At 40.2% G+C, this 12,423-nt stretch overlaps 1 protein-coding gene across 2 annotated transcripts; it reads right to left on the bottom strand.

The window, feature by feature from the left end:
• Positions 1-799: 799 nt before the first annotated feature.
• GATA2 (GATA binding protein 2) lies at positions 800-11,766 on the bottom strand. Of its 2 annotated transcripts, none has more exons than XM_075287681.1 (6): positions 11,631-11,766; positions 10,749-11,098; positions 9,588-10,145; positions 7,195-7,373; positions 3,918-4,043; positions 800-3,056 (listed from the first exon to the last, which is right to left on the bottom strand). In XM_075287681.1, the coding sequence occupies exons 2-6, from the start codon at positions 10,978-10,980 to the stop codon at positions 2,757-2,759; spliced, it is 1,395 nt and encodes a 464-aa protein (XP_075143782.1). In that variant the 5' UTR covers positions 10,981-11,098; positions 11,631-11,766; the 3' UTR covers positions 800-2,756. The 2 variants fall into 2 exon arrangements, with proteins under 2 accessions (XP_075143782.1, XP_075143783.1); XM_075287682.1 differs by having other exon boundaries at positions 7,195-7,340.
• Between the last annotated feature and the right edge of the window lie 657 nt (positions 11,767-12,423).

Below are 12,423 nucleotides of genomic sequence, written 5' to 3'. Positions count from 1 at the left end.
TGGGGTGAAACATAAGTATAATCAGGTTTACTAAATAACAACCCCAAAGTCTTGTATAGACAGTGTCAGTGTATATGAGAATGCAGGCCCTGTGTATTCTCTCTATCAAACATCTTATAAGTCATACCAAGATATAAGAGGAATTCCAAGAAAACCTCAAGGTAAATATTGTGCTAAGGTAAGATATTGACTGCAGAAAGTGTATGTCAGTAAGAATTTATCATGTGACAGTAGTGAGATTTCATTCTGGATGAGAGAGAATCTATTTTATGAAATATATATATATATATATATATATATATATATACTGTACATATATATGTGTGACCCAAACCTGTTACATGTGAACGATCCATAATTTATCAAAATCAACTTTTTGGCGTTTTTTTTATATCCAGATTGTTTTAGTTTTAAGGTTAAATTCTCTAGATATATTTATTTATTTTTCTTTTTTAATTTTTTTTATTTTTACCATAGTCTTCTCTATACTACTTCAGAATTGCCATCACTAATACACGTACAAAATAATAAATAAATGCTAGTACTCTGGTGTCTTTACATGCCTTATACCAAAATTATAATTAGAATTGATCGCCTTATTAAGCCTTCTAAACAAATTATATAAAAATTATTTATTTGGTTTATATCAGTTTTATGACCCAAATCCAGCTTCACATTAATCTGATAGAATTTATAATAATTCATAGATTTTTCATGACATTTAAAATAAAAAAACAGAACCCAAGTCCCCCAACGTGTAAACTAAAATAAATTTGCGAATAAAGACGGATCATCGAGAATTCCACAAAAAGTTGTTGTTTTTTATTCTTAATATTCACCTTCATTGAATAGGAGGATAGCATACACTTTTTACAGACAATAATATAAACATAGTGTACAGAATCAACAATAACTTAAGGTCACTAAACAAAACAAGGTAAAAAAAAAAATACTGTATCATTTTATGCGGCTACCGATACAAAATAATTTATTCCGGGCCTCAGACTGAACTGCAGGCTGGCAAAGATATTGCACTTCTCATTTGTTTGTTTTTTTTTGTATTTTTTTATTTTATTTTCTTGTATCAGTAATATTCTCTTCAAATTTCCCTCCCAACCCGATAAAAAAAAAAAATATATAAAATAAAAGGTACAAAATAATGTACAGCTTGTACCATGAACATTAACCCCTCGTACAGCCAGGAGATCGGGACAATTGCCCGAGTGTTTCCTGACTGCTTAAGAGTTTAAAGAAATTTTAAAGGACCTTAGGGCGCAATCCCGAACCCTTATGTTTGTTTATTTTCCTCCACCGTCTTGGTAATGTGTGCCTCTATGCCTGTCCGATGACATCTATACTTAAGCCTCATCCTTTGGCCCTTATGTTTGTTTTATTCCCTCAACCCTCTTGGTAACGTGTGCCTCTATGCCTGCCCGATGACATCTATACTTAAGCCTCATCCTTTGGCCCTTGTTTTTTTTTTTTCCCCAAAAAATATCTATTGTGTGAATGTCTTGAGATTTCCTTGTCCGTGGATGGCTTCATTGCTGTAGATCGCTGTATCTTATCCTCCACCCAGCTTTGCCCTTAGATTAATAATTAATATATACATAATGTTGTGATATTAAATTGTTAACATTAAGATATTTGGGAAGGGGCAAGCCTATGTTACATTTTCACATTATTATATTGAGATTTCAAAGAAAAAAAAAAAATACATTTGCAACATTTGTAGCAAAATGATAGATATGGGGACACAGGACTTGTTGTGTTATTTGTAGCCTCCATGTCCTGAAATGGCTTTATAGGACCTAAAACTCTTGGAACAAAGATCCTTGGGGCGCAGATAGAAGAAGCCATTTAGAATGAATTGCAATTTTAAAAAAATGTCACAAGTATAGATATAAATATAGTTTCTTTGTTACATGAAAAACATCATCTGAATTTAAGGAAATCTGGCACGTGCAAACAAAGAATGTCGGGGAGCGGAGCCAATGAGCGGTAAAAATAAAGAGTACAACAAAAAAAGCCCTAGAAATCTTGGACCAGGTGAAATCACTTACGGAGAACCACATAAAACAATTCGCAATGTTTGTTTGCTTTCATGGCTGTTTAGTCAAAAAAAAAAAAAAAAAACCTTCAGCGGCAGAAGGGTTAAGTTCGGGTCAAAAACGTTACGGTGGTCTTGTCCAAGTAGGGCGGCAGCGCAAAAATAAAAAAAAAATCAGGGATCAGAAGAACCTTAGAACGAGGGCAAAAGACGGACTGAAAAAAGAAAAAAATTTCCAGGAGCAAAAAATAAATATTTTTTTTTTCTGTTTTTTTAAAATTAAGCCTTAGATTTTTGTCATTTTGTTTTCTCTATATAAAGGTGTCCATTTGTAACAAGTCTGCAGTATAAATCCAGCATCAACTACCACTGGGTCTTCTCCACCCACAAGAGACGTTAATGTATTTACAATATTCACAGTAATTTAGAAAGAAAAACAAGATAAAATCTCACTACGTCCACCTTTTACCTTCACTGCGGGTTGGTCAGCAAGTGGAAAACAGATTATTCCTATTTCCAGTCCAGGGGGGGGGGAGGAAAGTGCTTATCTGGTCCCACCAAGGAGTCCTGGATAAGTCCAATGTGAGTGCCTATCTGATGCAACAGACGAGGTGCAGGCCAGTTCTACATTGTCTTCTTGGAGGACTCCAGGCGCCAACCCAGGCAATGCCCACGTGCTCTTATGTAGTCTCTATAGGAATTATATTTATCCCATTGCTGTTACCATGCTGGATGGGTGTGGGTGCCCAAAGGACAAACTAGAGGAAGGGTGGATGGGTGTCGGTGTCTGCAAGATGTGGCCGGAGTGGCTGAAGGGAGCCAAATGCCCCATTGGAGCCATGTGACTGGCCAGGGCCGCTGCACTGAATGGGGAGGCTTTCTCCTGCATACACTTGGAAAGTTCCTCAAAACACTCCGAGCCTTTCTTGTTTTTCTTGGACTTGTTGGACATTTTCCTATTCCTGGTCTGAATTCCTTCCTTTTTCATGGTCAGGGGCCTGTTCACCTGTAACAGAATACAAGAACATCAGACTCGGCCTAATCTAAACCATGTACAATACATCTGCGCTCCTGCGGAATAGACGTGCTAGGTTAATGCTATTTCCTTGACAATTAAGATGTTACCCAGCATGCACTGCAAATAACATCCCTTCTATCAAGCAGGCCGCAGATGTTTTTTATTTTATTTTATTTTTTTTTTTGGGGGGGGGGGATAAAGACCATTTTATTGAGTGCGGCCAAAGATTAGCTCGGAAATATAAAATATTATCACTACTTTCTCCCATTGGCACCTGTTTGCGATGGCTGAACTAACATTTACGAAAGCGCTGAGGCGCAGACAAGTGGCACATTGTGCTTCGGTAATGTCACCGGTGCCCAGGTAACGAATGGAGTTGCTGAAGGCGATGACTACATTATACACCGAGGAATAAATGATATAATTGAGATGTAAAATAAATATTGCTCGGGGACAAATAAATCTCGTTTTGCTTCTATTGCATCAAGGTGCAATAAAACTGTAATTGATGATACTTGGTATCTTATCACATACTATGTCCCTTACTCACCGGTTTGGATGTGTCTGGGAGAGGCAGCCGAGGGGTTAAACAATTGGCATCCAAATTAATTCAACAAATTGAAAGAGAAGGGATGATTGTGCGGCCATTGTCTCGCCATCTCCCTTTGGTTTTACGGGGCTGCACTAGCCAAGCTGTTGCATTGTTAGGTCACATTGGATGTGGCATTGCTATGCTAGAGAATGAATGGGGCATTACCCAGGGGAGCACCTAACAGAAACCAATCTCATTGAATTCCAAGCAAGCCAAGCTCTGCCATAGCATGCATCCCATCACCAGGGGCGACTTACATTGTGTAATTTGAAGTACAGTCCGCAGGCGTTACACACTGGGTCTCCATTTGCATTGCGTCGCCATAAGGTTGTGGTTGTTGTTTGACAGTTGGCACAACAGGTCCCTGCTCTCCGAGCTGCTGACTGTAATACAGATCAATACAGGTCAGTATATGGGCCTCAATAATCCACAATGCAACTGTTACAGTCTTATAGCTGACAAATCATGTTAGATTGTTTATATGGATATGGCGGAGAAACATATGCATAAATAATAACATTTATTTGACCTGGTAAAAACCTTACACATATAAACAAGTGAGGCCCAACCATATTAGCCATCCCCCTTGAAATAAGTTACTATATTCTATATTGTCCATATAGATGAAAAAAAGACTAAATTATAGATTTACATCCATTGATGTCTTATTAAAAATGTATAATTTTATAAAAATGACCCAACGCTAAAGATACAGAAACTGCTGAGAGGTTGGCCTTTGTATGGTGCCCAAATATCCAAGAGGGTCACCCCACAGACAACACAACCCAATGGTCAAGTGACTCAGTCTATGTCAGACAAAAAATTCAGCGTTATTGCAACTCACAGAAAAAAAAGTGGTTTAGTGGGTCGCACTGCAGCCTTGGAGCTCTGGGTTCGAATCCCGCCAGGAACAACATCTGCCAGGAGTTTGTATGTTCTCCCCGTGTTGGCGTGGATTTCCTCCCATTCTACAAAGACATACTGATAGGGAAAAAAATGTACATTGTGATCCCTATATGGGGCTCACAATCTACAAGAAAAACCCACAGGATTTTAAAGCCCAAGTGAAGTGAATGAAATTGAATCAGATTCACACATTGCAGAAAAACACGTTGGGGAAAATGCTAATTTTATCTGCGCAAATGCTGCATTTTATCCATAGGCAAAAAATGAAAAGCTCACCAGAAAAGCAGAATTTTTTAGAAGTGTTTTGTGGCCTTGACCATTATCCTTCCCCAATTTTGGGCAATCATATGAATTAGAGAGATTCCCAAATAAAAAAAAAATATGAAAATGTGATACGTGAGAGCAACAATTGTATCTATTATCAGTTCTTTTGCTCTCACATTTGTATCTGTTATGAGAAGTTGTTACTCTCACATTTGTATCATTTTTGTCTCACATTTGTATCTATTTGTATATTTTTGTCTCTCACATTTGTATCTATTTGTATCTTTTTTGCTCTCACTTTCCGCCATCTCCTCCCATCTCTATTATTGTATCATGTCTGTTATCCCTCAGTGTGGATTTATTAGTGATATAGATATTGAGCTCCAGATGGGACAGACAATGCCTGCAGAATACGTTGAGACGATACAAATAAGAGCAATAACTACACAAATCTTCACAAGCTCTCGGCTTCCGTCATCTGAGCGGGTTTTGATTCACTGCAGTATTTTAATACCCTTAATAATTTGTTTTTCCAGCTTCTTAACACAATGCCGCCACCAGGGAGAAGACTATTCTAAGCCTGAAAGTCAATTAGGCAGAGAAGAGCTGATGTTCTGGGTGACTCCAAGGAATTCCCCTTCTGACTAACCCCCTGGCTGGAGGACTTAGAGGTCAGTACACAGGCTGGCACTGCAGGAGTTAATGTTTCAGCTATGTTTTTATGTTCTCTCTTTCCCCCCACCCCCCATAACCTTTCCAAGAAAACACAGAAAAAAAACCCTCCATGTATTATTATGACCCTAACAGGCATTATTTGTAAGGTATTGGCCGCCTCGCCTAGGGTAAACTCTCTAAACTTTTTATTTTATGTCCGGAAACAGAGAGTGGAGGTTTCCTTATCAGCAGCAGCAGATATCCGGATAGGAAACCTCCAGCATGAGCTCACATACAACAAAGACAAAGTGTGGAGGTGACTCCATGGAAAAGCAAAGCAATAGCTTACAAAATGTAGGGATTGTCTGAGCCCTGGACAGAGGAGAACTGAGAAGTCTCTGCAGCTCCAGACTATACAAGGCAGTGACTCCTGCACGCAGCACATTACTCAGGGTGGTCCCCTGATTTATGGGACTGATAAGAGCTAGGGCACCCTGCATTGTTCTCAAGCTGATGTGGAACTACAACTCTCAGCATGGCTTTCAGTCTCTGTATATTTCTGTATCCTGGGAGTTGTAGTTCCGCAGCTACTTCAGTGTCAACATCGGCTTCAGAACCATGCAGGGTGCCCAGGCGTCAACATCAGCTTGAGAACTACAACTCCCAGCATGCAACACATCTCATAGCCTTTGTGTCCTTGCAGAACTACAACTCCCAGCATGCAACACATCTCATATCCTATGAGTCCCTGCAGAACTACAAGTATCAGCATGCAACACACTTTATAGACTGAGTCCCTGCAGAACTACAAGTACCAGCATGCAACACATCTTATTGACTGTAAACCACTGCATAACTACAACTCCGAGCATGCAACACATCTTATAGACTGTAAGTCCCTGCAGAACTACAACTCCCAGCACGCAACCTTGCAGCAGGGTCTTTTCCACTTGTATCTGGTTAGTCCAGTAGTTTATGGTACTTGATGTTATACATAGAGTATATATATATATATATATATATATATATATATATATATATATATATATATATATATATATAGTGATATATTATTAGTTTTAATTCCACAGCAGTTACAGAAGGCAAATTCCTGCAGGTCGGGAGATAAATTGTCAAAATAATCCATCTACCTATGTAATGTATGTGGCTGCTCCATGGGCAGTATTGGGCCATTTGGAGATGATCTGCCCCCCTGGGGGGATAGATAAGGCTAAGGACACACTTGGCTGATAAGGAGCAGAATTTCCCGAATTTTGTGTTTTCAGCCAAAAGCCAAGAGTGACTTCAAAGAAGAATGAAAACTATGGAGGAAGATCTTACACTAAATCCACTGCTGCAAAATCTGCAATAACAAAAAAAACGTAAGGTGTGGCCTCAGTCTGCAGAGCAAAATCAGATCCTGTCTAAGTGACACCCTGCCCTAAGGATGATGTCATAAGAAGCAAGAGGACATGAAGAAAGGTGACGTCATAAGGTGCAGAACTTATTTTAAGACATAGACATGACAGTGATTGCAAGCTCTTGGACCAATAATAAAGTATCAATCTCAGCAACATAGTAACAAATCCATAGAGAGGTCACCTCCAACCTGTGACTGCCACTGCTGGGAGATGTAGTCCTACCACAGCCGGCCAGTGACAGTCTGGAGCCCCCCGCTCTTATGACTAGCCCCCCACCACAGGCACGTACCAGTCTTCTCTTGGGTTTTATGAGTGGTCTGTTCTGACCATTCATTTTGTGGTAGAGGCCGCAGGCGTTGCAGAGATAATGGCCGGTGCCGTCCCTCCTCCACAGCGGCGTGGCCGTAGCGCCACAGTTCACACACTCTCTCCCTTCTAAATGGAAACACGAAGAAACCGGATTTCTTTCTTTAAAAACAAATTCACAATATTTTTGCACCGATCGCCAGACAGAAATCTCACATCAGCAGTAAGTGGGGAGGGGGGCGAGAAGATAACCCCACCAAAACACATGTGTGAACATAGCCCAACACCTACAAGTGTCACATCACTGCAAATATTACATACAATGTGTACAGTACCATATTAAATACAATGTATACTGTATCATATAGGGGAAATATATAGAATGTATACAGTATCATACAGGGGAAATATTATATACACTGTATACAGTACCATATGGGGAAATATTATATACAATGTATACTGTACCATATAGGGTAATTATTAATATACACTGTATACTGTACCATACAGGGGAAATATTACATGCATTGTATATAGTATCATATAGGGTAATTATTATATAGAATGTATACAGTATCATACAGGGGAAATATTACATACAATGTGTACAGTACCAGATAGTGTAATTATTATATTCAATGTATACAGTATCATATAGGATAAATATTACATGCAATGTATATAGTATTATATAGTGTAATTATTATATACAATGTATACAGTACCATACAGGGGAAATTATACATACAATATATACAATATCACATAGGGGAAATATCACATACAGTATCACATTCAGTAATTATTATATATAATACCATATAGGGTAATTATTATCGATGGACAATCATATCCTATTTATTACTAATTATTTGTAAATTCGATTGTAGTAATAATAATAATAATAATAATAATAATAATAATAATCAGCTTCTATAATGAATCCTATAAGATTTATTATAAGGAAAACCCCTCACTTATTAGTGATAACGAGATTTAGTTGTAAAATATTCGGGAAGAAATCTCCTCCATTTTATATCAGATCAGACCTGAGACTTTGTGTTACTGGAGCAAAAACCAAGTAGGAAAGTAACAAGAAATAATAAATGTGTGAAGTCATAATAGTAATAATATGTTTAGTGTCTGGATATAAAGAGGAGACCTGGATGAGCTCTGCCCCGGTCTGCAGGAAAGGACAAGTCCTAGGGGTGACAGGCTCCAAAATAAAACTTTCCCTGACATTTTTGTTTTGATGCGAATTAATGCAAAAAAATAAATAAATAATCCCTAAAGTGCGACATGTAAGGAAAGAATAGTATAGGAATATAAGAATATCATAGGAATATTATAGGAATCTTATAGGAATATTATAAGAATATTATGGGAATATGATAAGAATATGATAAGAATATTATAGGAAATTATAGGAATATTATAGGAAATTATAAGAATATTATAGGAATATTATAAGAATATTATGACCCGATGTCACGAGTTTAGTGACTAACACCACCGAGCCATGTGTATATAATGTATATAATATAATAGAAAATCTTCATCTTCAATCTCCATTCTCACCCACAACAGATACAATGATCGGGGATATATTACAATCTTTATCTAATACCTTATTATTACGTATCAGATAGAAATTCTCTCCTGTATTTTATTCATTATAAAAATCACATGAGATTATTTTCTATCTCCTCTTTTTGTAGGATATTTCTACATCCACCTTCTGCCTTTTCCTTATCTATTCTGTCGGCTATTTCTGGATCAGTCTCTTCCTATGTGCAGTTTGGGGGTCTCTTCATGTATATTCATGGCCTGATGTCTAGTAATAGTAATGTCATATTTAATCCATTAGGCCAGTCCTTTAGCTGCCATGCTGAGGTCATGCTTGTAGTCGGGCCAGTTCCCCTGGAGGGTCTGTAGCCCACCTATTGATAGTCATTTATCCCCGCCATGTTTAACAAATATATCCAGCTTGTGGCAGTCAGTGTGTGTTCCTGGTCACTCCCTGCAAGCACACACTGTATACATTACACTGTATATAGGAGCACGGACATTGTATCTATACAACATATTGTATCTAACAACTGTCCCTTATGGAATCTGTGACGTCATGAGGAGGTTGTGATGAATTGTACTAGTAATCCTTGGTTCAGTATTTGGGATATATAGGTGACCTCACCATAGCTTGAGATACAGGTAACCTATGGTGAAAGTTACTGATACTCCATTATTCTGGAATGAAGGGGTATTAGAAGAATCGTTCACCTTATGGGGTCTACAGGGGACTGGGGAGTAAAGCCATTCCCTATCGATTAGTTTTTGTTATAGCAGTGTGTTAGGTAGTTTTGGGGTTCTCACCTGAACAGGACCGGCTCTTGCTCCTCTGTTTTGGGGTGAAGCTTGAGGCTGGGCCTCCCAATAGGCTGCCAGGATGGAAGAGGCTGCTGCTGTAGTCATGGGCTGCGGGCACATAGGATGGGTAGGTGGGGATGGGGTGGTGGGTAGATGACTGAGTCCCCATGGGTCCTAGGCTGCCCCTCAAGGGGCTTCCTCCTTCCATCTTCATGCCCTCAGACAGGGACACCTGGTACTTGATACTGTCCTTGTCCTCCACCCTGGAGGAGTTGGGGGAGGCTGCACTGCCCGGATCCGGGGATACATCCTTGGGAGGGGTCGGGGGGAAGCCGAACAGGTGCGGGCTGGAGTGAGAGGTGGAGGAAGCCCCTGTGGAGCCCCCGCCCGGGTACAGGGAGCCGCCGGTGGCCGCGTGGTGCAGGGGGGTCTTAGCAAAGGGGCTGACGGTCCAGGGGTTGTGGTGGTGGGCAGCAGACAGGGCAGACTTGCCGCTCTCCAGCCAGGGCAATCCGGGGCTGTGCAGAATGTGAGGCCGACACATCTGGCTACTAGTCAGGCGAGCTGTGAGCACAAGAAGCGGCCATTAGTCATATAGTGTCTTTATATAAGTATATATACAAATGTATCTCCATATACAACATAATCCAGACTGTAAGGATCCAGTATGTAGACACATAGTATCCTCACATGATAGAGGCTACATCTCACACTATCACATGATCTACAGGGCATGTACATAACATATTACTGATCAAACAACATTACATACAATATGCCACCACAGTACACACTATGCGAATATCCTGCAACTATCGCACCATGTACCCGTTTTATACAACGAAATATATAAGACATATAAGTTGTCCCCAGGAAATGAATAAGAAACCATAAGAAGTTTAGATTATAGACAGCCATATAATACAGAATACCGAGGCCCAAATCTACAAGTCCCCCAGTCTCAGCCTGTAAGTATACAAGGCCCTCTGCATGGTTATAATATTGAGGTCACCTCCTTCTATAGGGGTTATAGTTTAAGCAATTCTTATAAGGTCTGTCAGTGGCAAAGGGTTACTAGAAGAAGCAGCCATTAAAGAAGGAAGTATCTGACAGATGTCGCTAAGGTTTAGTGTTCCCCATACACACATGGTATACATATATACATACCGTGTGCCTGGCTGTAGGACACCCGGGCCCGGGCATGGGCAGAGTTGGCATAATAAGGGTTTCCCTGGGAGTCCAGGTGGTTGAAGAACACATCGACCTCATCGGGAGGTAAGAGCTGTGCGGGCTCCATGTAGTTGTGTGCCAGTCCTGGGTGGTGGCTCTCTGGGTGCTGCCCATTAAGCACAGCATGGTGTGTCATCCAGCGAGGCTGGTCGGTGGCCACTTCCATCATGGGTGCTTATTTACTCCCCAATACACCCAAATCCCAGTAGCCTTGTATTACTCAGGCGTCTGAAAGTGAAAGTCAATTCCCTTTAAGTTCCCCAAACGAACCGAAGAAGCAGGAACACCTGTAAGAAGTGCAGAACAAGTTCTAGTTAGTGTCTGCCATAACATTGTCCATACAAATCCCCAACTCTGCCCTCCCCGACTACAATAGTGCGCAGTCGGTCATCGATCGCCCCAATCTCTGCAGGCTGCATGTAAAGCCTCACACAAGGAGAATAAAAGCTCAGACCTGAGTAGCAGGAAAGGGACCATCATATCTGGACATAAGGTAGCTGATACATGCGATCACAACTGCAGGACTGTCACTAAAGAGGCCGACAACATTGTGCGACAACATGGAAAAAGTGACTGCCGGGCTCTAAAACACCAGGCGCAGATACATTGTATGACAGCGTAAATCTATAGTGTTACCATGCATAGTACATGTATACATTGTATGACAGCGTGAATATACTGTTACTATACATAGTACATGTATACATTGTAAAGTACTAGTAATAGAATGTACAGCGAGGTGGAATAGTCATAGAAGTTACAATGTATAGAGAGATGTGCAGCCGTGTGGTCGGGCAGTAATGGAGGAAAGTTACTTACAGCTCTCAGCTATGCAGTCCCCCCAGAGTGCAGGGCACAGCAGGCAGGAGGGGAGGCTGTTACTCAGATGGCAGCCTCTTTGCTTCTGGCCTCCCCTGTAACATCCCGCAGCATCCTATGTCAGCCCTGGCGCCAGCTGGACTCCACTCACTAGACATGAACTAGGGAGACTCGCACAGCTAATAACCCCCGGCCAGCCAATCACAGGGCGCCGCCACTCAGCCCAAAGCTGCCATTGGTCACTCCCCTGAAAAGCCACATTCCCTAATTCACTCCAAACTTCTAAAGAGCCCAAAGGGAGGGGGGGCTTCATTACTGGAGGGGGGGGGGGGAGTTCATTAGTGAATCCACTAATGGGAGGGATTGTCTGCTGCAAGATTTACATACACTATACATGCTGTAAATGGTTATTGCATTGCCACATGTATACTGTCTAATCATCATGTATCATTAGGACTGGCTATACATGTATTGTAAGTGGATAGATAGATAGATAAGAGATAGATAGATCGATAGATAGATAGATAGATAGATAGATAAGAGATAGATAGATAGATAGATAGATAGGAGATAGATAGATAGATAGATAGATAGATAGATAGATAGGAGATAGATAGATAGATAGATAGATAGGAGATAGATAGATAGGAGATAGATAGATAGATAGATAGATAGATAGATAGATAGATAGATCGATAGGAGATAGATATATAGATAGATAGATAGATAGATAGATAGATAGGAAATAGATAGATAGATAAGAGATAGATAGATAGATAGATAGATAGATAGA

The sequence above is a fragment of the Leptodactylus fuscus genome, chromosome 9 (genome assembly GCF_031893055.1).
Source record: "Leptodactylus fuscus isolate aLepFus1 chromosome 9, aLepFus1.hap2, whole genome shotgun sequence".
In the NCBI taxonomy this organism is placed as follows: Eukaryota; Metazoa; Chordata; class Amphibia; order Anura; family Leptodactylidae; genus Leptodactylus; species Leptodactylus fuscus.
The sequence above is the reverse complement of the archived record's forward strand: the minus strand, read 5'-3'. Positions and strand labels throughout refer to the sequence as shown.